General features: G+C 31.2%; 6 protein-coding genes across 15 annotated transcripts; 2 read left to right on the top strand and 4 right to left on the bottom strand.

Moving 5' to 3' along the window:
* Nucleotides 1-121: 121 nt before the first annotated feature.
* LOC123259490 lies at nt 122-6849 on the bottom strand. Of its 8 annotated transcripts, none has more exons than XM_044720039.1 (11): nt 6716-6849; nt 4976-5081; nt 3936-4027; nt 3061-3170; nt 2803-2925; nt 2384-2709; nt 2002-2295; nt 1734-1924; nt 1438-1626; nt 978-1034; nt 122-733 (listed from the first exon to the last, which is right to left on the bottom strand). In XM_044720039.1, exons 2-11 carry the CDS (start codon nt 5067-5069, stop codon nt 500-502), a joined length of 1710 nt encoding a protein of 569 aa, XP_044575974.1. In that variant the 5' UTR covers nt 5070-5081; nt 6716-6849; the 3' UTR covers nt 122-499. The 8 variants fall into 8 exon arrangements, with proteins under 8 accessions (XP_044575974.1, XP_044575975.1, XP_044575969.1 ...); XM_044720040.1 differs by having other exon boundaries at nt 6598-6726; XM_044720034.1 differs by lacking the exon at nt 6716-6849 and adding an exon at nt 6217-6290.
* On the top strand, nt 6734-19186 carry LOC123259486 (nuclear protein localization protein 4 homolog). 2 transcript variants are annotated; one of them, XM_044720028.1, is made up of 13 exons: nt 6734-6868; nt 7266-7465; nt 7769-7849; nt 7933-8125; nt 8192-8366; nt 8439-8576; nt 9142-9445; nt 9523-9660; nt 9731-9878; nt 9952-10112; nt 17460-17611; nt 18087-18536; nt 18928-19186. In XM_044720028.1, exons 2-13 carry the CDS (start codon nt 7442-7444, stop codon nt 18938-18940), a joined length of 1977 nt encoding a protein of 658 aa, XP_044575963.1. In that variant the 5' UTR covers nt 6734-6868; nt 7266-7441; the 3' UTR covers nt 18941-19186. The 2 variants fall into 2 exon arrangements, with proteins under 2 accessions (XP_044575963.1, XP_044575964.1); XM_044720029.1 differs by lacking the exon at nt 18928-19186 and adding an exon at nt 18655-18743.
* Nucleotides 10739-16236, bottom strand: LOC123259489. Its single transcript, XM_044720032.1, has 4 exons — nt 15906-16236; nt 14707-15024; nt 14361-14510; nt 10739-14258 (listed from the first exon to the last, which is right to left on the bottom strand). The coding sequence occupies exons 2-4, from the start codon at nt 15022-15024 to the stop codon at nt 12924-12926; spliced, it is 1803 nt and encodes a 600-aa protein (XP_044575967.1). The 5' UTR covers nt 15906-16236; the 3' UTR covers nt 10739-12923.
* A 215-nt stretch (nt 19187-19401) lies between the features above and the next one.
* On the bottom strand, nt 19402-20836 carry LOC123259492 (EKC/KEOPS complex subunit TPRKB-like). Of its 2 annotated transcripts, none has more exons than XM_044720044.1 (2): nt 20686-20836; nt 19402-19988 (listed from the first exon to the last, which is right to left on the bottom strand). In XM_044720044.1, exon 2 carries the CDS (start codon nt 19985-19987, stop codon nt 19445-19447), a length of 543 nt encoding a protein of 180 aa, XP_044575979.1. In that variant the 5' UTR covers nt 19988; nt 20686-20836; the 3' UTR covers nt 19402-19444. The 2 variants fall into 2 exon arrangements, with proteins under 2 accessions (XP_044575979.1, XP_044575978.1); XM_044720043.1 differs by having other exon boundaries at nt 19402-19992; nt 20690-20835.
* Nucleotides 20837-20856: 20 nt separating this feature from the next.
* On the top strand, nt 20857-22504 carry LOC123259491 (DNA-binding protein RFXANK-like). The gene is made up of 3 exons (XM_044720042.1): nt 20857-21203; nt 21302-21655; nt 22274-22504. The coding sequence occupies exons 1-3, from the start codon at nt 20934-20936 to the stop codon at nt 22466-22468; spliced, it is 819 nt and encodes a 272-aa protein (XP_044575977.1). The 5' UTR covers nt 20857-20933; the 3' UTR covers nt 22469-22504.
* Nucleotides 22505-22844: 340 nt separating this feature from the next.
* On the bottom strand, nt 22845-25688 carry LOC123259484 (coatomer subunit delta). Its single transcript, XM_044720025.1, has 8 exons — nt 25555-25688; nt 25318-25357; nt 25004-25227; nt 24146-24537; nt 23907-24068; nt 23520-23833; nt 23092-23408; nt 22845-23008 (listed from the first exon to the last, which is right to left on the bottom strand). The coding sequence occupies exons 1-8, from the start codon at nt 25555-25557 to the stop codon at nt 22919-22921; spliced, it is 1542 nt and encodes a 513-aa protein (XP_044575960.1). The 5' UTR covers nt 25558-25688; the 3' UTR covers nt 22845-22918.
* Between the last annotated feature and the right edge of the window lie 61 nt (nt 25689-25749).

Here is a 25749-nt window from a genome sequence, read left to right as displayed (position 1 = left end):
TTCCTATATAGGCGAGTAAGATGAACACGTTATGATAATCATTAACGATTTATAGATTATTTATATTTATTTAAACTATAATTAATATTTATATCTGACAATCACTTAACAGCTATTCACATACTTTTATAAACAATTTAATAGTAGTCATTAGTATACATAATTTGTCATTACTGATTTTTTTTTTCAATCAGCTTTATTAAAATTAGTATTAATTTATTTAAGTAAACCTAATTAGATATCAAATGCATTTTTTTCTATATTCTGCAATTAAAATTTCCGACAGCAGATTGCACTTCTGAATAAACCCAAATAAAAATATTATTCAATTGAATTATCTAAAAAGATCAATATTAAGTATAAAAAAATGTAAGACAACAAATAAAAATTATTATCAGAGTTTTGATATCAATAATCGGTGATAATAATAATTATTATTATAACGGAAATACTTCGAAAAAAAATATCTCACGCAATTATTTAAGGCGAATAAATAAAATTAACGCAGCTTCTTATTGACTTCGTCGATCATTTCGTCGATCCTTCGTGATGTTCCGCGAAATTTATTCGGCTCTGGGCCAATCATTTGAATGAGCTGAGGTACTTCATGACCGCTGATTTGAGTAAAGCGTGCTAAGGCTTTCATGCAAGCAAACAAGTGTTCCTCCGATGGGTTGCCGTTGAAGTACTGGAGTAATGCCATTGTCAATTCTACAGCAACATCATCAAATACCTGAAATAACGAAAAAAATAATTTAAAATATCATAATAATAAGCATTAAATATTTGATAATGTTGACAAACACTTGAGTAACAATATTGTATTATGTTAACAAAATAAAAGTAAAATAAATATTTAATTAAAAGATCTATAATATAATCTTTAGAACAATCTGATTAAAAAAAAAAATAACAAACAAATTACCTTATTTAAACATTAATAAAGAATTTAATAATTGATTGGAGAATAAAAATACCTTAGAACTGCTGCCTTTCGGTAAAAGTTGCCGTAGCTTTTTGTTTTTGTTCATTTTCTGAAAAAATATCCACAAACCCTACAGACAAATTGACTTTTAAACTTGTCACCGATAAGCAATTTAACATTTAGCGACAAAAATAATTTGTTTGTTTATTTTTTTTTTTTTTTTTTTTAAATAAATAAATGCATAATGAAAGTTAATCATTCATATTATTAATATATGGTAACAATAATAGTTTTTTTAATTTCAGATGTGTTGTTTGCTTGTTTATTTAAATTAAGATTGTTTTTTTTTTTATGAAAGGCAGCACTTCTATTTAAAAAGAAATTAGTCAATGTGACGGTTATCAGCGGATTCAGGCGTTATAATGGGTTACAATAATTGAATCATTTACTAAATAAATATTTTTTTAACATCAATTACACAAAGCGAGAAGGATACAGACCACAGTTTTTACCTCCTTGCAAGCAAGGTTGTGAATAATCGCCGCGCCACAGGCTTGAAGATCTACCGACTCTGATAATAGTGAGTGTACTGCTACCTTTGTCGTCACTCTGATATTACTGATACCTTGATTGTTGTACTGCCATTCTGAGATGTACAGTAACCACTCTGAGCTACTTAAATTTTCAAACATGTTAGTGATCTGAAAAAATAAAAAAGCAAGCAGTTATAAAATTTTTTTTGGTAAAATTTAATTTAAAAACATTAAATTGTAATGTTTTATCTTGTAAAATTTGATATTAAACTTACAAATTGTGCTAACGGAAGTTGCTCTTCAATTGGATGACGGTCAATGTCAAAAGCATAATTCATTATCGTATGTTCCCTTCTATCTTGATGTAATAACAAAATCACGTCATCTTTTAACGCAGCGATTGCAAGGATATTCAGTAGCTTCACTTTCGCTGCAGTGTCCAAAGATTTGTCGTACAAAATTCGCCCTGTTAAATTAAATTTCCACAATAAATATTCATCTTTATAAATAAAAAAAAAATAATAAAAAAAAACTAAAACTGACCGATGAAATTTAAAAAGTTATCACCCAATGCCCAAGATCCTTCATTCTCTAATGCATACTGGCGCAACTCATCAAGATTTGTTGTCTCGGTTTCATTGAGCTTTCCCTCGAGTAAGCGACAAAGATCATCGAATTCAGCTGCAAGATCTGTCAATTCCTTGAATACAATTGGAGGATCTCTCTGACGTTTTCTTTCCTCAAGTTCGCGTCTTTCATCAGCTTCCATCTGAAGAACTCGATCAGAGGGCAACATTTCTGCGCCCATGTCGCCATTTGTTGGTTGCATTTCCGCTACTAAAACATCAAAATTAACAACTTAATATAAAACAATTAAGCTACAATAATATTAATAATACAAATAATTATGAACTAATAAATTAACCTTCACTATCTGCCATTGTAGAATAATTACTAGGTCCTGTACTGTTACTCTCACTACCACTTCCTTTGGATTTATCGTGTTTCTCCTTCTTCTTCTTTTTCTTTTTCCGCTCCTTCTTAGCAAGCTTCTCGTTCAGCACGTTTCGCCTCTCCTCCAAAGCTATTGAATTGAGCCGTGCTTCCTCGATCGCAGTGTTAAGAAGCTGATACTCTGGTGAGACCTCACGTTGAATCCTTGGCTCGACGAATCTGTGCCTGACTGTGAATCCGGCGCTCGCACTGTTTGCGAGGGTTTCTATCAGTGGTGCTAGTGCCTGTCCTATGGGCCTGCATGAGACAAGTTGTGTCAAGTTGTTTAACTATTAATAAGTATGACTCTCTTGTTACTATTTTTTTATTTTCTCCCGCGATGACACTCACGTCTTGATTATTTCTTCAGGTAAGTCGAGAATGTATTTTGGAATACCGCTGCCCACCAGGAAGTTGCTCACCTCGTCAGAGAAATTGTTACAGTTGAGTCTGAGAAGATGATATGTGCCGGCCCTGTGCCAAAGACATCGTATGTGTAAGCAATGTGTAAGCGAATTTATTTTATATTATAATATCATCATCTTTTATTAGATTAATAGTAATAAGTTATAAACAAAAATAAAAGTTATTAAAGTACCAATTACTCACGCGAATTTTGATGTTCCCAATCCGTTAATGTACTCCAGAAATACCGAATAAGGTAGAAATGTATCGCCTAGTTTTTCCACTCGTTGAGGTTCACCAAGAACAGTTCCTCCCTGTAATTAAAAAAAAATAAATAAATAAATAAAAATATCAATAATACAAAATTGTACTTGAAACTTTTAGTTTATTTTATTATTTCACGTAAACATATTTTTCTATTAATAAAATTTTTAATTTTGGAGCGGACTCTAACGCAACAGTAACTATAACTAAAAATAAACTCGCGCTTGTGATTTGTTTCAACAATTTGAGTAATAATAATTAAATAAAAATATAATAACTAACATATAAATTAAAATTTTATGAAATTGCACTGACACACTCACTGACAGTTCATAAATTTCGGTAACTAGTAAGCGAGTGATGAAATTTTAAAGAAACTATTTTTGAAAGCATTAATGATAACTGGAAAAACACAAAATATTAAACAGAAAAGATGGCGGATTAGTGGTGAATATTTAGTTTAAAATAAAGAAACACGGGTGTAAAGATAAGACACGGTACGCGGAACTTACCGGCGTGATTCGCTCGCTAGGAGTTGTGACCAGGAAGCGTATGGGACGTGAGAGAGAGAGGCCGCGTGAGAGAAGCTCGAGTTGGGTAAAATTATTTTTGGAAGCGCTCGCACCAAATTTAGTCCACGTCTCAGAACAAGATCGTATCGTATGGCTACTGGGGTTTCATCGCTACTTTTATTTTTTAGTCAAGTTTAATCATAATAGGAGTCATAATCATAATCATAAAGAAAAGAAGTGATAGCTCTCCCGCTAACAGATTGAGAAAATAAATAAATAATTAGTCATTGATTAAATGCTTACTGGTCGAATACTTTGTATTCCAGATGGCCCGAAGAAATATTCACGTCCGTAGGCGACGATCGCTGTATGCCAAATGCCGTCCAAATGTCGACCTGAAACAATAAAATGTTAATAATTATAACTGCACATGAACAAGAAAACACTTTAAGAATCATTTAGAAGCTGTCAACCTAATTTCTAAATATAACAAAACTAAACTCGCTTCCTCATGGTTGCGAGTTTGTGTACCCAGTAATAGATTATAAGAAATGGCCTGTAAAGCCTAATTGAGTACAAATATCTGAGTTCCAGTTAAACTGAAAGATTCCGACAATAGGAATCTAAAAATGACAAGGATCTGTCTAATTATTTTAAACAACTAAATACTTCAAGGGTCTGGGTACTGAAGAAGCTCGTGAACTAGCAAAATAAATTGATACGTCAATTATAAATAACTAAATGTTATTTCGACTTGTTAAAATGAACCTTGAGACAAGTAGGATTAGTACTTAATTTTATTCCATGTGTGATTTTCTAAGCGCTTCCGCGATTCTGCATGCCAAAGCATATAAATAATTCTTTCCCTGTGTTTCTTTACTTTAACTTGCACTTGTTGTTCTAAATTGTTCCTATTTAACCAATGTAATCAAACAAAATATTTTGGCTGGAACAAGCAATCAGTGTCACAAGAATTAACAAACATACAAAATTAAAATAACAGACAAAAGAATTTAAAATAGAGGATGATTTAAAGTTTCTTAGTAAGATCATGAACCAAGTGGATTTGGCAGCTCTACTCGTAACAAGTGATGCTTAGAGTCCACTTGATTGGTCAATGTATAAAATAAAAAGTTGTTGATACTGGTGTAAAAATGTACCCGATGACCGGCAAGCACGTGATTTTTATTTAGATTGTATTTTTGTATCACTCTCACGACGTTACCTTCTCAGTTTATTCATCTTTAGTTTTATTATAATTTTTCATATTTATTTTTATATTTAATAACGACAAGTTTATCCTTCACTTCATACTCAAGATATTTTAATATTGATAAATATACCTATAAGAAGTTGAGACATTATCGTAGCAGCTCCTTTGGTCAAATCATACACGTAAAGCTCCACTTTCGTACCCATTTCTTCATTGTCATCCATATTTTTATGCCTCTGAAAATAATAATTTCTCATTAATTTATTTATAACAACAATGTATACTTATTAATTATAAAAAGATATTTGATAATAATAAATTTTTTGAATCCACTGAACTGCGAGTTGGTGAGAAGAATGAGTACTCACAGCAATCGGAGGTAAACTCCATATGTATCTCAACATTATGATTGATAATTAAAGATAATAATCACTCTTAAGCTCTTAGGGGTGTAGACTAAATAATAGATCACAAAGAACAAACGAACAACCGGTAGATAAGAATAGAAATATTAAAATATTCGGACACTGACTCGAGCAGTCGCTGCACGTACCAATCGAAATAAAGAACAACAAGTAAATACAAGCAACAAGCAAATAAGCTGGTGAATCTTGGATCAACGTCATTTAATTAGCAGTGAGTGATTTTATCAGCGTCAATCAATCAGCTGATTTTGATTTAATTGTTGACGCTTGAAGTATAAATTAGTAATTATTTATTTTTCAAACGGAGTATGAGTGATAGTTAATAAGTACTTACATATAAAATTTATAAATCTGAAGATGATGAGTGATAATTTGGAAAAAGCAGCAGAATAATAAAGAGGAGTCACCTCTAAGCTAGATGACTACTGGCTACCAAATGCATCCTCCACGAAAATTTAAAACGCGCATCAGAACTCTCGTGCTGAGGGCCACCGAAAATAAGAGGAAGAGAAAGAAGAAGAGAAGAAGTAATGGATAAAGACGAAGAAACTGATAAATAGAAAGAGAGAGCGGTTATAATTCTTGGCAAGAAGAAACCCCTAAGTAAAGTTGGGATTGTCAGTAGAGTTTGAATTTGCAAAAGTAAGTAAAAAGTAGTAAAAAGGAGGTCATCCAGGAACTTTAAGAGTGTTCTCATTACCGTTAATAGAAAGTTTTAATTTTACGCAGAACATATACAAAAGTATGTAGGTTTGAATAAAATCAAAAGCCGCCAACTTTTGTTATTTTATTTTACTGCGCAATTTTGAAACTGCGCAAGCCAATGCAGCAACGTGCTGAAAAATTAATGTCAATCACGATACGCGAAAGACCAAAGCTTTGATATATATATTTAACAGCTCAGATAGTTTATCAGAGTAGACATAAATCACGTAAAGTATTTTACCGCCGTCCTCATCACCTTCATCAGGAAGAAGAATTATTTGTCGAATATCAATATAACTCATTCATTTGTTTTATGATAAGCATATTATTCAGAAGAAATATATATATATATATATATATATATATATATATATATATATATATATATATATATATATTTATATATTTAACTGTAGAAGGCAGTTGGTAAATGACCCTGTGAAGTGTAGATATACATATCGACGCATGCTGCTATATAGCCTTGCTTGATACTCATTACTCATTATAAAGTTGCTTCACTTAAATAAAATAAAGCTCACGCGCGCATACACTGCTACTCGAACTGTCTAGTAAAATAAAAATTAAATTAATATAATTAAAAATATATAATATCAATTTTTACCTATTCGAACGCACTGTAGAGCGTATAGACGAATACAACTACTCGTTATTGTTATATTATAAGTTATAACGCTTACTCATTCTTGATATTCAAGAAGTTGATATACGCACGTACATACCTTTAAAGTAGTGTAACGTTTACTCGTTCGATGGTGTTGGTAATGAAACAGACGAAGAATTAACTTGTAGAGACAAAGACAACGTGACTACTACCACAACAAAGAGGTCCTCCTGACTATTTATTTGTGTCTCGTGTCCTGATGCACATGATGGTATGTTAATATTTTTAATATTTAGAGTATATATAAAGTCCCTTTAAATATTTAGTTCTCTTTAAATATTGTGTCGGTGCAAACATCACAGTGATTTTCATTAATTTATTATTTATTTTTATTAAATTATACTTGTAATTTTGTGCTGCAAAAATAATTAACAAAAAATACACGGGTTAAAAAAGTGTGTATTTGGTATATATATATATAAAGATTGATTACGATATCCTGATATTTATTTGCCAAGAATCGATTCGTCTACACGTAAGTCCATTGAGGTTAGGTTGCCCACCAGCAAGTTGACTCGGCAGAAATTTTTCATCTAAAACACAACACTCATTTTATATACTTATTTAATATACTTATATATTATATATTTTATATTATGTGCATGTAGGTATACACCTACATATATATAACAACATAACGAGTGATACAAGTGTTAAGGCGCACTCTATTCTCGATAAGAATAACGGCGTTGAAAACAGCGCACTGGAGATTTGCGGATACCCAGACAAGCGGGTTTAACACACTGAAATAAAGAACAGCTGATGCATCATAGTCACCGGCGAAATGTCAAAATCATTGAAACAAATTGTAAGATTTTTTTATTAATTATTACCTTATATTATTATTATTTTATCATAGCTTTAATTATTTATTACTTCGTTAAATTTACAAGGTTATTTTTATTGGTGGATAATTTTAGGTATAAGCTTTGGATTTTAAATAAATTTCGAGAATGTTTACTGCAATACACGCGTCAGTTTTTGAGTAGACGGTTGCTATGATCTATATTGTATCAACTAGTTGTATATTTGATATTGTTTATCTAGAATCCGTATTTTTATGACTTTATTGTCAATAAATATAAATTTTTTAATCCAATTCTAATTTTAGACGCTGCGAGTTCAGTCACCCGAAGGAACAAAAAGAATTAATATTGACCCTACAGACACTGTTTGTAGTCTCTTTGAAAAGGTAAATTTTTTAAACTAATATAGCTGGTAAATTTTTTTTTATTTATTTAAATAATTTTGATAATAATAAATATTTGTGGGCAGGTTTATGAAGAATTTCAATTGAACAGCTTTGGATTCAGTTTATTCAAACAAAGGAATCACAAAGATGAGCTTATATCCAACAAAAGTAAGTCAGTCTCAGCGTGTGGACTCGGCCATGGTGACATGCTTTATCTTGCACCAGTTAACGGTACTCTTCTTTGGAATACTCCCACAACTAGTACCGCAGATTCGAGTATGTATTTTTTATTTTTTACTTATTTAAATATCTTAATTTATAACAAAAATTTAATTATCATAGATCCAGTTCCTATGGATGTAACGCCGAGCACGAGTAAAGGTTTACCTTCTACATCGACGTCAGCAGCTTCAATTCCCGTAACTGTAAGACCTGTAACCACTACCGAGATCGATGATGTGGACGAGCAACTGTGGAAAATGGATGGAAAAATCCAACGTAAACGCGACGAGAAATTGTAATTTTTTATAAATCATATAACACGTTAAAATTTTTACAATTATTAATGATTATATTTTAACAATCACAGATGCAAGCACGGAGCTAATGGTTGTTGTGTCCACTGCTCATCACTGGAACCATTCGATGAAAATTATTTGAAAGAACAGAATGTCAAACATTTATCATTTCACTCTTATCTTAGAAAACTCACTGCCGGAGTAGATAGGTAATTTCAATTATTATTATTATTCTTTATTAACATATGCCAAGGCACAGGCCGTATGGCAACTTACATAATTTTATTGTTTTATTGTGTGTACATTTTAATATTATAATTGTTTCTTAATAATATCTTTTCTTAAAATTAACTTATAAATTAAAAGTTAAAGAAAGAGATCATAATAAGTTTTTACATCAGATTTAACTTAATCGATTTTTATTTAAAGTCTAGATTTAACAAGTAATCATAAATTTGATTTTTCAAAACCTCGATACTGCTTGATTGAATTATTTCTTGTGGTAATTCTTGCCAAAGTCAAATAGATGATACTACAAATGAATTTTCATAAGGAGTTGTTACATAATTTGGTATTTTAAAAATAATATTATTTTTTTTTACTAGCTATTCTTTGTGACCTTCGACTATCAATATCTTCAATGAATAATTCTCGCAAATATAGAGGTTTTCCTGTTTCTAAGAGACTATAAAATAATATAACTATAATAATTAGAGTATAATTATAAAAATGATTGATTGCTTTTACTAAAGAAATTTATTTTTTTATTTTTAGAGGTAAATTTTTACAATTAGAAGACATCAGTTGTCGTATAAAGAGAGGATGTAAAGATCATCCACCGTGGCCACGTGGTATTTGCAGTAAATGTCAACCAAACGCAATAACACTAAATCGGCAGCCTTATCGACACATCGATAATGTTGTTTTTGAAAACGCGAGTTTAGTCGAGCGCTTTCTTAATTACTGGCGAAGCACAGGTCATCAACGCTTGGGTTATCTGTACGGTAGATATGAAATTCATGCAGACGTTCCTCTTGGAATACGAGCTGTTGTTTCTGCAATTTATGAGCCTCCTCAGGTAGATACTTTTTTAAAAATAAATTTACTATCAATTCCATTTTTTATTTATTCAAAATAATTTGATTTATTATCTAGGAAAGTACAAGAGACTCAATAAATCTTTTACCCGATGAAAGAGAACCATTAGTCCAAGAATTAGCTCAAAAACTTAATTTAAGAAGAGTTGGTTGGATTTTTACTGATTTAATTGCTGACGACATAAAAAAAGGAACTGTAAGTATTTTTAAAAAATTAACTAATATTTAAAAGATTAGATTAATTTTTTTGTTATTTTATAATATAGGTGAAACATGTCCGAAACATCGAAAGTCATTTCCTTTCTGCTCAAGAATGTATTATGGCTGGTCACTATCAAAACCAACATCCAAATCCATGTCGTTTTTCACCCAGTGGAATTTTTGGTTCTAAATTTGCCACAGTCTGTGTTACAGGTAGGTTTATCATTGTGTTTAGAGTAAATTTTAATTACATAATATAATGTTCGATAATTTATTATTTAAACAGGAGACGATAAAAACCAAGTTCACATGGAAGGTTATCAAGTCTCGAATCAGTGTATGGCACTAGTGCGTGATAATTGTCTAGTACCCACCAAAGATGCTCCAGAACTTGGGTATGTTCGTGAATCGTCCGACAAGCAGTACGTTCCAGATGTCTACTACAAGGTAAGATTTTTTTTGACAAAACTTTTTTTTTTTTTCATTTTTTATCTAGCAGTTAAGGAGTTTAAGGATATGTATAAGAAAAGTTTTGGGTTTAATAATAAAAACATCAAATGTTTGAACGAAATAGAATAATTTATGAACCAAACATGATAGATTGTTTTTTTTTCATCAAGTACATTTGGTAAAGTGACATGTTATCTCATGCGTAGATAAATAATACCGTAGGCCGGTTTACTAAAACAACTGTCATAACTTTATTTTTATCAACTAATAGTAATTATAATTATCAATGATAATAGTAATAATAATAATAAGAATAATAATAATAAATAATTAGTATTGGAAATTGAAGATATTAAACATAACATAATGTAATTAACAAAAGGCAGAAAAGAAAAATAGTAAAAATTTAGCTTACAAATTTCGTGTAGATAGATGGTTTTTATTTCATTTCATTTTTATTTATTATTTTAAATCGATTTGCGAGGGTGAAAACTAAACTGACGGTCGTCGAAGTCGTTATTACAATCTACGCGTATCTGCCTTGTCGCATTCATAAAAATATATGTCTATTTACAGGTAGGACAAGCCTTAACCGTGGATATATTTGTTTTATTTATTTATTCATTTATTTAGATTCATAGCGCGGACACGTGGGCTACATCGGAGCTCAGAAAATATACTTAAATTTTTTCGTTTAATTCGTCGTGATTTTTATTTAGTTTTGCACATTCCAAGATTTATAGTAATATACATTTTTATTCATTTATTTTTAATAGTGTAATATAATTTATATCCTTAATACGATGATACTATTCTAAATACGTATTCGCCACTCATCGCGATAAAATTCACACACCGGCGTACGCTTTAATAATTCATAGTAATTATTATTTTATTATTTTTTAGCCATGTTTTACAATACACATTTATCATTTAATTAACAAGTTTTAAAACTTTTAAGTTTAACATCGAATGAGGTTCACTTCGAGAAAGGCATTCACGACTCAATATGGCGTGCAATAGTATCTCTCTGTGTACATATACAATAATAATAAGAAGAGTTTTGTTTTTTGTATATATAGTGCGTCCACATATTATTTTCTTTAATTATTATTAATAATATTATTATTATTATCTAACTCTTTCAATGCCATTTAAATAGCATCGTCGTACTTATCAATCTTCCCACGTGGGAGTGATAGTTTATACAATTTTATAATATATAACAATTGGACTAACGAAGATGTTACACGAGCATTTTATTTCTTTAATATTTTTTATTATTTTTATTATTATTATTCTAACGCATTATCGTAGTATTTTTATTTTTACTTTTGATATACACTGTTAAGGAATGATTAATCAGTTAATATATTTATTTCATTTATATTTATATTTTCATTTTTTTTTTTTGTATTTTTTAATATTTTTTTTTTCACTCATTTTACTTTAATCATCGATTGGAAGGTACGAGGACGCCTTAGCGTTCTACGCTGTAGTTAGGCCCCGTAGTTAATATTCACACAATTAAGATCTAAGTATAATAATTATTATTAATTACAATAATAAACGTTACGAATCCAAATTCCCCATTCTCGTCGTTAACGATCGAAAAGAAGGAAGACATTGTTGTCTACCTAATTTTATTGTTTTAAACCAGCACTTTATTTTTTTTTCTCTCTTAAAAACACAACAATTACAATCGCAAAAAATCGACAATCACACATACATTTTTCTCAGCTCTATTTATTTTTGTACGCAATCAATAGCAATCTTTATAATTTGCCATACGTCAAACAATAACACACAAATCTTTGACTAAAAATATATTTTCATATACATTTATATAGATATAATATATCTATTAATATATAATATATATCATTTATATGTGTAAACTCCAACATTCGACATTTTTAATATTTATTTGTTTAAACTTAATTCAATAATTATAATAATAATAATCATATACATTACTCGCTAAATATATCGTCAAAACTAAGATCTGCATGATCGCGTTCATTTTTCTCTTTAAAAAATCTATAGTTTCGTGTCGGTAGTCATTATTTATAATATAATATATATTTTTATCAATTAATATAAGAAAAGAAAATTAATAATGATTACAAACGACATGCCTTGTTCAAAATAAACATTTTTTATCATTAAATATAGCTAGAAGTTTTTTAGTATCGATTTTACGATCGATATGAGGTACGTATGTGTGGAACCATCGTCTCTATTGTAGAAACAGCATCAAGTAATGTTGATGCCCTTTTAAACTATCTTTTTATCTCTACAACTTTTTTTCCCCACTACTACTCATCATACATAGCAAAATACGGTTCTATTTATCAGTATCAACATCATTATTTTTTTTGTATTACTCGCTCTTTAAAAATAGATTCAACATCTTTTTAAATCTCTACTTTGTATAGTTGATATAATAATAATAATAATAATAATAATAATAATAATAATAATAATAATAATAATAATAATAATAATAATAAATCAAGACAGTAAACTTAACGGTGCACCGTAAAACGCAACAGGTGCAACCTACGTATAACGATGGTCACATTTCATATTTATAATAATCATAATAGTAATAATAATAGTTATAATTATAATATTAATAATAATTTCCCATGATTCATGATAATTATAGTAATAATATTAATAGATTAGTTTTCTTCGCACAACATAAAATAATAGTTATCCTCTAATCATTTTGAACGATGAAAGCGCATAGAGATCGTCGAAATTGCATTTGTCGTTATCACACTTAATTGCGTCGTTCGTGCGTTACAATTTACCACATTTTGTAATAATTATCGTCTTCGTTGGCTTACCGGTTTGATCGCCGTAGGTAGATATTTTTTCGACAAGTTCCAACCCCTCGACAACATGTCCAAATATACCGGTAAAGCCACGCATTTCTTGCAAAATAATTCGGAATTGGGAGCCGACCATACCGAGATTATCATGGCGTTTTTGTGTACGACGCATACCGACTGCGCCCCGTACTGCTGGGAACTTGGTATCGTCAGGCATAAAATAACCATCTTCATAAATACTACGGCCTCCACGTCCATTGTTCAATTCAAAGTCCCCGGTGATGACAGATTCACCTTCCCAGCATTGAAATATCGAGCATCCTTTGTAACCGACACCGATTTCTCCAGTAGCTAGAACGCTAAAATTTTTGGCCATCTTCGGAGCTACATCAGGTCTTACTTCGATAACAATACGCCCGTGAGGTGACCCGTTTACCTCGATGTTGAAATAATACATCGGATAGGGATTTGCAGAAGGTCCACGTAGAGTAACAGTGATGCTGCTGTTGCTTGTCGGCGAGTGAACAGATAAACTCCCAACTCCACTACCGCTGGAACCATTATCTTGCATAAAAGCATTCGGCTGTGGTTGCAGAATTGAATTTGGCGGAACTGTTTGTATTGGTTTAACTGACGGAGATCCGGGAGGAATAAGCAATTGGGTTTGGGCTATTGGTTGACCCTGCGGTGCCAATTGAACAGGATGAATGTGAATAGATCCCGGCGGGGCTGGAGTTTGTATCATGTTCGTGTGGTAATCGATGGTACCGTTTTGCATGTGCTGTTTGCTGACAACGTGGCGCGAATACAGCTGAGACATGCAATAGTTTGCGAGGAAGAGAATGGGATTTTGAGCTGCGGCTATGTGATTATGCACTCTGCCATTTCCAGCCGGTTGTAATAAAATAGGTTCGCCAGAATGAATACTAGCGAGCGCTTGTTTAAGCAAACCAAAGTCAAATATTACCCCGGAGTTACCAATCAGATCGTCCAACTGGCATTGCAGCATCATTTCTTGATACTTTGATTGTAGCCTCTGTTTTTCCATAACTAAGTGGGAATGAAGACTGTAAACATCATTCGGGCTATCACTCACCTGAAGACTAGCTTTAGCTTTGCCAAGTGTTTCACGTGCGTCAGATATTTCTGGAAAATGTGTCCATCCATTCTGTAAGTCAGTCTCCACGTGTGTCTTGAGAGTTACACAGGCTTCGAGAACTTTTATTAAAAATTCTCTCTGTTGCATCGCCATTCTTTGAATTTCTGACGACAGTTTTCCCATTGTAACTAGTTCATGTTGGACCTAGACAAACATACAATAAAAAAAAAAAAAAAAAAAAAAAACAATTAATATAATTCATCAATATAAATAAGTCTTCAGTTTTATGTAAATAAATGAACATACGTCGGATATAAGCTGTTCTTTGGCATCTGTTTGCGTTTTTATTTGGTGACCAGGGTGTTCATGAGGTGTAGCACAGGCTCGACATAGTAATATACAGCAAGAAGAGCACCACAAAGTGAGGGGCATCCCATGAGTGTGACAATTTTCACTCTGTAACAATAAATCGTTTTTTAATCTAAATCTATGATACACAACTGATAGCCTTGAATAATAATCCCATTATTGCTATAATTCTAGTAAGGCTTCTCATTTGTCATGTGCTTTCTCAACTTTCAACTACATCTATGTCGATATTATAACTATCATCACTATTTTATCTATTAGAATGATGAAAAATAAATAATACCTTTCGTTCTTTATCATTTTGTTTGCAAGACGTATTGTTACTGGTAATTTTGAGGTAGGTAAAGTTATTGGCTAGGGCAAGTAAAGGAGAATTGGTCGGCAAAGCGTCTGGTCCTTGATCACCAAGATCTGTTCTCTTCCAGCAGTGCGCGCAAAACAACTCCCGACCTTTCATTAAGTTACTCTCGATGCATCTCAAGCAAAAATAGTGCTTGCAACTCAAATACTTTGGACAAAGTTCTGCGTCGTTGTACTTTTGTTTGCAAAATCCACATAACGTCAATTCCTCCAGGTCGGTCAGCACACTTGGGTCGAGCATCTACGCAAACAAAAATAAATCTTTATTATTAGGTAGAAAAAATATTAACAACAAAAGGGCAAATAAAAATAAAACAAGTAACAACACTTGAGTTATTAAAGTACAAAGTTAAATTTATAAACACGCGTGCGCTGAAACTCCCGCCAAAAGAGTACGGAAGCTCGTACGTTCGAGCGAGAAAAGGGGGCGGTTGGTAGGTCGGTTGATACAACACACTGAATTGAGAGAGAACTAATGACCAAAAGAGAGAGAGAGAGAGAGAGCTAGAGCCACCGACTGCACATACGCAACTACGCAAATACATATTTATCATTCTCATTACGCTGTATGTTGTATCTATCTATTCATTTAATTGCCTGCTGTTATTCTTCTGGCGGTCTACTAAATTTTCGTAATAATCGGGCACGTGATCCATAATCCAGTTGCTGTAGATTTAATAACTTAACCACTCAACTGTTACATCGCTGTGACGACAATCAAACAGCTTGGAATGATTTTTTTTTCTTTTTTTATTAAACGCAAAAAATATCATTCACCCATACATATATTGAGTCAGTATGTACTTAACACACCCACATCTACACTGTCGAGGCCGGCCACGTTTCGTATCAACTTGTGGTCGAGCATCACTCAATAAATTGCCGCGTTTACATTAAATTATTATATAGACAAAATACAATAATTCAACTAAATCACCTTTACAATTCCTGAATAAAAAAATAACAGTTATATTAATTATTATTATTATTATCCAAACTTTAAAACAACTAATACTAAAACTACAATAATAATAATAATAATAATAATAAATAACAAATAATAACAACACCAACACTACCTCTAGTAATAAACATGAAAAATAAAATCAATGAAAATCATACCGTGTTGAATGGTGTGTCCACCAGGAAGGAGGACTCGCTATCACGTATTAGCTCAATCTTAACTTCCCAGGATTTAGTGGCTGAATGATGATAGACCTCCAGGACAATATCTTCCACACCCGAGTCTTATAATATACACAATATATGCATGTAATATGTTAGATATAAACTTGTCGAGGCATGGAAGCTAAAAGGTTGATGTTTTGCGCGGCATCTTTATAATCACCACTCTACTTACTCAGTACTATACGAGTAACAAAATATATATTTATATAGGTATATATATTATTATTATTGTTATTTAAAATAGTATTATGTAAATAAATATATGTGTATTTATTGTAAATAATAAATAGTAAATGTATTTATTATTTATTATTTATTATATTAAATATAATGTTGGATAAAATTTCCCTCGTCTTTCCCCCCCTCTGTGTGTTCTCGGTCGCGCGCGCGACTCTGCCGCTGGCACTCTGGTCGTTCCTCAGCGGTGTAGTGTGTTTGCTTGCTATCGGTATCGCGGGTCGGACTTGGACGTTTAAATATTAAATCACTCGGTGAACTCGAGGCGACGTTATCGAACGGTTATGTGGACAGCAGCATAATGTAACTCGCCGGTAACAAGGTGCCTCATTTAAGACCAGACACCTTTTATATTATTTCAACTAGTGATTTGATTGCCACATCATGACGTTTGGTTCACTACACTAACCACTGGCATGGCGGCGAGGAACCGAACGACGACCACGGCCGACCGTCCAACATCACACACTACTCACTCGACCGACACACTCACACTGACACTGGGACACACATGTGTGACGTATGAGATACCAGTACCCGAGTCTAGCTCCCAGCTACCATCCATCTGTATGTTCTGCTTTTCTGTTATTGGATATGTGTATTTCCACCGACACCACTATTTACCACCAGAAAGAGTGAGGGCGCAGTGTCGCTAGGTCGCTACTGAGTAGTTGGACGTTCGTCTATACTCGCCTCTTGCCCCTTTCCTCTTGCCGACTATTCCCCGTAACGTACCGCCAAACTCAAACTCCTTCCTCTACTCGCCTCGGGTTTATCTTCACCCCTTTCCCCTTATCATCAAGGTACCCTTTGTCTTTGCCGCCATTTCCGTGACAGGAAATCTACGCCCGAACTAAACCGACTTAACCCTCAACCAAATATCTACGTGACATTTTTTATTTTATTTTATATTTCAAATATTCACATGACAATGTCTGAAATATTCACTAGGATTTATAATTTTTTAACCCATCTGGACACAATGGTAGACATAACAAAAACATTAGCAATTAGCTATTTAAATTTGTTATTACTGGTTAAACCGGACAGTTACGACTGTCACGCGAGAAAACGAAGCGGGGTACCCGGCACAAAAAGTCGATAATCGACAGATATTTCGAGTAGGCGGCAAGTTTGATTTCTCGCCCAGAAATCCAGAGCAGTTGCAGGGGGGACATGCGCATAATCTTTGTTTAAAAATCGTTATTGCTAATTATTGTTATTTTATTAATTACTTTTGTTTTATTGCAGGGAAAAGATTCGTATGGAAATGAGGTGTCTAGATTGGCGAGACCTTTGCCTGTCGAGTACTTATTGGTTGATGTTCCTGCTTCTACTCCACTGACACCTCAGTTTACATTTTTTGCAAGTGATAATGTCACACCTTTCCCGGTCGAGAACAGGTATAGACAATGGTGACATTGTAATTAGCAAATATTTGAAAATTTTTCATTAATTAAATTACAACTAAAAAAATATTTAGAAAGAATTCCTTTTTAAAAATAATTTTTCAAATTCATGATATTAAAATTAGCTGTCACTTGACATTTTTTAATTTTATTTAACAAAAAAATTTTTTTTTTAAAATTGCATTTTTAATTTATTAAATTTTCTAAATGTCAATTTTTTATCCAGTAATTTATTTATTAAAAAAATTTTTAAAATTATTAAATATCTGCTAAATTAATTTCTATTTTAAATTTACATGTAGATTTTTTTTTATAGTAATAATTTTTTAACAAAAAAAATTTTAAATGTCAAATGTCTGCTAATTTCATCTTCATGTATTATATAATAACATTCGATTATTTTTTAATTTCTGTCATTGAATTGAACTTAATTATATTATGTTTATTGATTAATTTATCAATTTCGTAGATTGGTCGATGGACAAATTCAAGAATTCACTTCTCTATGTACGTACATGCAGCAATTTGGTCCCGATCAATTTTTTGAAGCGATCTCAGACTTTCATTTACTCCTTTTCATCATGACAATGGACATGTTGCCGATGAAGGATTACATGTCACCTCTACTGGAGGCCATCAGACAGAACGACAGACAAAAAGCTCTCGAGTGGGCCCGAAGCGAGCACTGGGCCACTGTGGAGCAACTGATTTCCGCCACAACGGCGTCTCCTCCTATGAATTCTCAGTCAGTCTCGTTTGGCGACGACGGAAGCTCGTCTGCCGGTGCTGGGATTGGAATCGGAGTTGGTACCAGTTCCAGTGTCACTGCTACGTCCACTCAGTCGCTTTGGACATGCCCTCACTGCACCTTTTTGAATCCTGCTGAGCTGGGTTCATGTGAAATGTGCAGCCTCCCGAGGTAAAAACTCATTTTTATTGTTATAATCATTGAATAGTTCATTGATAAATCAACAGTTATTTGATTTTTGTTTTATACTTTTTATTTCATTACTTTATTTTCTTTTGTTTTCTCACAGGATGTAATAACTAATTTGGACATTTGGACATACCAACAATTTTTTTTCTCTCCATCCTTTCGGTCTTTATTTAACTAGAAATAAAAATACTTATAAGAAAATAATTTTTTTTTTTTTTTTTTTGCGCTTTAAACGCCACTTATATTCATTTATTTAATGTTTTAAATTAAAGTTAAAATTATAATAAAAACACTTTATATAATATTGATAAAATTAATTAATAAATAAGCAATTAATGTAAGAATTGAATTACTGTTTGGATTATTATTATAGGATGCTTCTATGAGAAGACTCCACCCTTGATAAGTTATGGAAGTATGGCAATTAAATTAATGAACAAGTGAGAAAGAACTGTATCGATTGATTACAACTGATTTATAAAAATTTTATCGCGTAACAATAAAAAAAAATAAATAAACAAAGCACCACATAATCTAACAAATTTTATTTGTAAAACTTTTAATAAGTGAAAAACTGTGATACAGGAGTGGAAAAATAGTTTGCTTAATTAATAAATTAACGAAAAATAAAATGGTCGATTGTCAATCTCCGAGCTTACGATCGGATGAATATTAACTGGAGTATAAATTTATTGGTTGTAATCGCTTTCGTCGATGTCAATTCGAGTCGGATGACTTCTCAGCAACATCGTTGGTTTACTTGGTGATAATTCATATTAATTATAATACAATACAATTTATTAATTAATTATTAAATATAAACTATTAAATAAATAAAACGGCATAATAAAATCGCAATTTTTATTTCATAATAAATATTAGATAAACAATTATTTTAATGATACTGGGTAATCTCCTCCTATCCTACTAACGATTGAGTCCGTTAGACTGGATACCTTGAGCTCCTCATCCTCGATTTTATATATTTTTTTCAACAGTTTAACATCTGTTACATGATCCAGCTGGGAGATTGGAGTCATCTGTCCATCAATGTGACACAGAATATTTTCTGCCATAGAATCTCTGTCATTTTTATGGTGAATTAATCCTATTAAAATATCCTTATCATTGTCATTAACTCCGAACTTGGTCAATGACAAGGAGATGTTTGTTGAAGATGACATAGCGAAAAGGATCTCCGTGAATAATGACTTGGTAACAAGTGTTCCGGCTTTTTCTTTTAACACAGCTTTGTTGGCTGCTACTGCCACTTGAAAAGGATCTACTACTAGAGCTGCTTTTAATACACAGCAGTGTAGCTCACTTGCTAATATTTTTTTACGTATTTCCGGCATATTTTTGACATCTTGGTATAAGTAAAGTGTTAAGTATTTTCCCGTTGATTTGTCTAGTTCTAAAGTATATGGTTCCATTCTACCTAAAGCATAGATTAATAATGAAAATTAAATTAGTAAATATTTGATAATTTAAAAGAATTTTCTAAAAAATAAATTATGGCAAAAAAAATGAAAAAAAAAATTGACATGTAGAAACTTTAAAGAATTAAAAATGCAATTTTTCAAAAATAATTTTTGGGAATAAATTTTTTTGTAAAACAAAATTAAAAAATGGTCAAGTAACTGCTAATTTTAATGTCATAAATTAATAAAAGTAAATTTAATAGTAGGAATTTATTTATTACAAAATAATTACCGATACAATGGTGATACTTGAATTAGTGAACATCTGCGAATTTTTATAACAATAAAGTTAGCTGACATTTTTGATTTTGCCTATTTATTAAATTAGAACTAAAAAATATTTTTTTTTTAATTGCACTTACAGTTTTTCAAATTTTCTACATGTTATATTTTTTGTTTTAATTTTTTGTAATAATTTTCTTCAATAAAAAAAAATTGTGAAAATTTTTAAATGTCGGCTAACTTAATTTTCATGAATTTTTATAACAAATCAATGTTAATTAAGAAAATATTTTAAAAAATTCGCACTTATGTTTTTATTAATTTTAACATGTGGAATTATTGTTATAAAAATTAAAAAAAAATTAACAGGTGTCTGTCAAAATTATGTTTTAATTATTGAATTTTATCACTGTCAAATAAAATTTTACTTACTTTGTTAATTAATTAATTAATCTTTTAATTAAATTTTTTTAACGAGTAAATAGCTCCACTTAGTAAAAAAGTTTGTTTACATACAATTACACATTTTAATTTCCAACACAATAACCAGCGATCGTGTTCATGAAAACTGCCCCAAGTCTAAAGAAAATTGTTATTGTTTACAATCTTGGTGTATTTAAAAAAAAAAAGAAGTTTTTTGATTGTTATGAAAATACAATAATTTAAAATAAATAGTATGATGGATTCAGAATTTCATACGGAATTAATTTTAAAAGAAGAAACAATTGAATCATCAAATGAAACTCTGGAATTCGTAGACGATAAAAAAGAAGTACTTGGTGGTTCTGAAGGAACAAGTGCTATTGGAATCAGACCTAGACCTATGATTTGCAAACCTGAGAATGTAAACATTGAACGCAAGTCAGAGCCTATTGAAACTAAATGGCAGTGGGCACCGGGAGCGTGGCAAGATGCTACCAGAACTAGTGCTTTTCAACCTTACAAGGTAGTTAATAATTATATTAAAGTTAATAATTTATATTTAAATTATTTATTGTTAAAAGTTTTGTACTGTATGATAAAAATTAATATTTAATTTTATAGCCGCCAACACTACTCACGAATTTGCAACGAGGTAATACCAAGACTGAGATCCCTCAACTTTATGCTGACAGTGACATTACCTTCCATACCTTAGCAGGACAAGGAGAATTAACAACAGACCATTTGAAATTAGCCCCCGTAGATGCTACGGATAAAAATGGCTTGACAGGACTAATGTGGGCTGCTGCTCACGGTCAATTAGGTACTGCAAGACAGCTGATCAAAGCAGGAGCTGATAAAAACTACAAAGGCTTGAACGGCGAGACAGCTTTGCATCTCGCAGCTTCGTATGGACATCATGATCTGGTTAAATTGTTGTTGAGTAACAATGTTGATCCCAATGTCAGCGACGAGGTGATTGTTTATTTATTTAATACTAAAGTTAGCCGACATTTTTAGTTTTTTTATTTTTTTTCAATAATTAAATTATTACAAAAAAATTTAACTTCAAGTTTTTTACAAATGAAATTTTTTTGTAATAATTTTTTCAATAAGAAAAAATTCTAAAAATTTTTAGATATCGGCTAACTTGATTTTCATTTTATTTATTTATTTATGACACTGAAGTTGACAGATATTAGAAATTTTTTAGAATTTTATAGCAATGAAACTTTTATGAAAAAATTCCACTTGTAAAAATTAAAAAAAATTATTAGTGGAAATTTTTAGAAGCATTTTTTTGTTATAATTAATTTGTTATAAGAATTTAACAAACTTGACAGTTGTCAGCTAAGTTAAAAAATATATGATACTAAAATTAGCCGACGGTCAACAATTTTTTACTTTTTTTTAATAATGAAATTAGAAGTCAAAAAATATTTTATAAAAATTGCACGTATAAATTTTTTAATTTTTTATATGTGAAATTTTTTCTTTTAATTGTTTTTTAATAATTTTTCAATAAAATAAATCACAAAAATTTTCAGAGTTGGCTTATTTAATTTTCATAAAAATATCATTATCAATTTATAGGAAGGGAATACTCCATTAATTTATGGGGCTCATGGAGACCATCCTCATGTTTGTTACGAATTATTGACACGAGGTGCCGATCTTACTCACCGCAATAACCATAATATAAGTGCTTACCATGCAGCGGTGTTGAAAAAATCTAATACAGCTAAGGCTGTAATTGAAAATTATATAATACAGCAATATATAAATTAATATTGTAATTATAAGCGAGATTTATTTAATAAATGTTATTGTTATGAAAAAATAATTATTGATCTAGTGAATTTATTTTATATTTATATTTATAGAATAGTTATAATATATATATATATATCTTAAAGTAATACTTAGAAAAAAAAATATATATATAAAGAAATGCATAAAATAATGTAACAGTAATTGCTAATTTTCTAAAATTTTCAATTATTCACAGTTATTCAATATTTAAATAAAAATTATAAGAATGGTATCGCGACGGGCCGTAAAAATTTATTCATTCTTCTTAAGAATCTTAAACTATTTTCCTTAATTTTAAAAGATACTTAATTACCTCAAGGCATAATAAAGATAGTCATTATTGTTATTGTGACTCCAATATTATCTACCTAAATTATAATCATTCAAATAACATGAGTTATTATCATGTGCCTAAATATTATTAAATTACACGACTTCGTAATTTTCTGTAGAGAATACAGTATCCACTGAATGTTTTACTGGACTTTCATCTTCTACCAACAATACATCGATGACCTGAAAAAAAAAAAAAAAATATGAGCATTAAATTGAAGACATAAAATTGTAACTTTTAATAATTTTAATAAATAATAATTTACCTTTATTTTAGCGTATGAAGTTTTAGATGTGAATGAAACTCTCAATGGGAAAAAGTCGGAAGGAGTTGAGGACGGCGCTGAAAATTCCATGGATCCGGATTTCGAAGAAGCATCGACTAACGGCAATGACCATAAAAGTGTATTTCTTCTGGCCTCATGGGTGTACTGACCATCGCATTCATTTACAATTGGACTACAACCCATGGGCAACGGAATGTTTATTTGCACGTCATTTAATTCTAGGTCTGTTTGTTCCAACTCGTACTCTATGTTGACGTCGCATCCATTCTCACCATTTTCCGAAGGCCAACAGTTGACTAAAAAAATCATCAAATAACAATTTAATTTTAGTTTATATAATTTGATTAGAAAATTTAGTTAAGTCAACAAAACAACTTGTTTGAATTTTTTTTTATAAAAATACGTACTAGAAATAGGCAAGGCTGTTTCATCATGAGACTGTAATCTCCATTTCAAAACTCCTACATCAGTATTTAGCGGGAATGGTTTAGTGGGAATTTTAAGACCTATTTGTCCGTGAGTTCTGAACAAATCTTTATCAACATTCGGATGTGTCTGCAGCTGGATACCTCGTGAATCTTCATTCTCTAATTGCACGCGAATGCGACCCCATTTTTCGTCTTTAATATGCAAAGTCACCAAACCGTGCAATTCAAAGTGTTGGACTCCTCCATCGCGACCAACGCGTACGTTCAACTTTTCTTCTTGTCTTAAATGTACTCTACAAAAATAAACATTTATATCAACAACTCCATTCTTTAGTTTCTTTTATATTACTTTTAGTAAATACTTACAGCTCTGTGTTAGCTGCTTGAGGAATAATTGGAGCTATTTTCGTGTCTACTTTGACATTCGACGCAACTGTTTCACCTTCTTCCTTCAATTGGTCGACAAATGAGTCAACGTCACGGACTTTACCTCCCAGTTTCATGGCACCACTTCCAGCAGAAGGCTTTCTGTAAAAAAAAAAATCAACTTAAAGCTGTATCATTTGAATTAAATTGAACAAAATTATTGTAAAAAGTAAGCCTACGATGGCATATAACTCGGTTTAACAGGTTCAGGCACATAATTCGCAGAATCACCAACAACATTAGCAGTAGGTGTGAAATTACTACTGCTATTGCCATAACCACTTCCGAAATTAGGACTTTTAGCTCCTCCTTTTTTGTTGGCCTCCATCCGCTGTCTCTGTAACTCCTTGGCTTTCTCTCGCATCTTGTTCTTAGCCTCGCGTTCCTGTGTGAATCTGACAGCTTGGAACACACGTTCTTCGTGAGAATCCATCTCCACAAAAGTTCTGATTTGTGCGAGGTTGACACTTTCGCGGTATCCTAAAGCAACTATTTCATCGAAGGCAAATATTAAGTTGAAAGCATTGTCAGCGATCTCAGATTCTTCCATTGATTTACAGTACTCGGGAATCTATAAATATTCATCAATAATTGTACATAAAAATAATAACACTAAAGTTAGCTGACGTTTTTAATTTTTTGATTTTTTTAAATTATTAAATTAGAACTGAAAAATATTTTTTTAAAATTGCACTTAGAGTTTTTCAAGTTTTTTACAAATGAAAAATTTTTTTTATTATATTGCAATAATTTGTTTAATAAAAAAAAAAATCGAAAAATTTTTAAATGCCGGTTAACTTAATTTTCATATAAAAATAACATGATACTGAAATTAGCTGATATCTGACAATGTTTTAAATTTTTATGGAAAATTTATTAATAAAAAAAAAATTTGCACTTGTAATTTATTTCAACCTCTAGAAGTGAAATTTTTTTATAATTTAGTTGCTATAAAAAACCAAACATTTGACAGATGTCTGTTAATTTCAGTATCACAAAATAACACCTTAAAAAATGTTAGCAAATTAAAAAATTACCACTCGCGCGAATAATCTTAAAGTCTCCAAATCCTCTAAAATATTACTGGCCTTGGTCGTTATCAACAGCATATACAATTTTTCCAAAGGCTGGTAGACATATCTAACAGAATCTGTCTCAACGAAGGTATGTTGCTTCCCAGTGCTCATTAGTTTTGGAAAAGCAGCAAGGAGACCTTCTATCCTGGCTTTGGTCATCTCAACGAATTGTCTTGACACGATTGCTGAAAGTGATAAGTAAAATAATTATCTCTTAAAACTGTCCAACATGGCACTGTCACGGTTATGGTAAAACACGTATCTGTCATACTCACTTTTTCCATTCTTGGTGGTAACTGCAGCTGATATCAGCACCTAAAAAACATATTGTCCATTAGATTTTTTAAATAAATATTAGTAACTACCCAAAACGTCATTTCACTTGCAATACAATTAAATACGGTCACAGGTGTAGTAATTAATAAAATGGAATTCCGGTTTTTTTAAAAAGTGTGACATGTTCAAAAAAATACTACGCAAAGTGTTATAATTAATAAATGAATAATAATTACCATTTTGATGAGTTGATTATTGTTACAGAATCCGTGTATTTAATAACCTACGTAAAATGTTGATTTTTGCCAGCTCTTCACATATTACACCCAAGAGTCTTTAATTTTCGACATTTACATGAGAGGGCGTACTCTAGATGACGTGTGCAATGGTGACGTTTCTGACGCGTTTTCATTGTGGAAATTTGAATTATT

Source organism: Cotesia glomerata, linkage group LG2 (genome assembly GCF_020080835.1).
Source record: "Cotesia glomerata isolate CgM1 linkage group LG2, MPM_Cglom_v2.3, whole genome shotgun sequence".
Lineage (NCBI taxonomy): Eukaryota > Metazoa > Arthropoda > Insecta > Hymenoptera > Braconidae > Cotesia > Cotesia glomerata.
The sequence above is the reverse complement of the archived record's forward strand: the minus strand, read 5'-3'. Positions and strand labels throughout refer to the sequence as shown.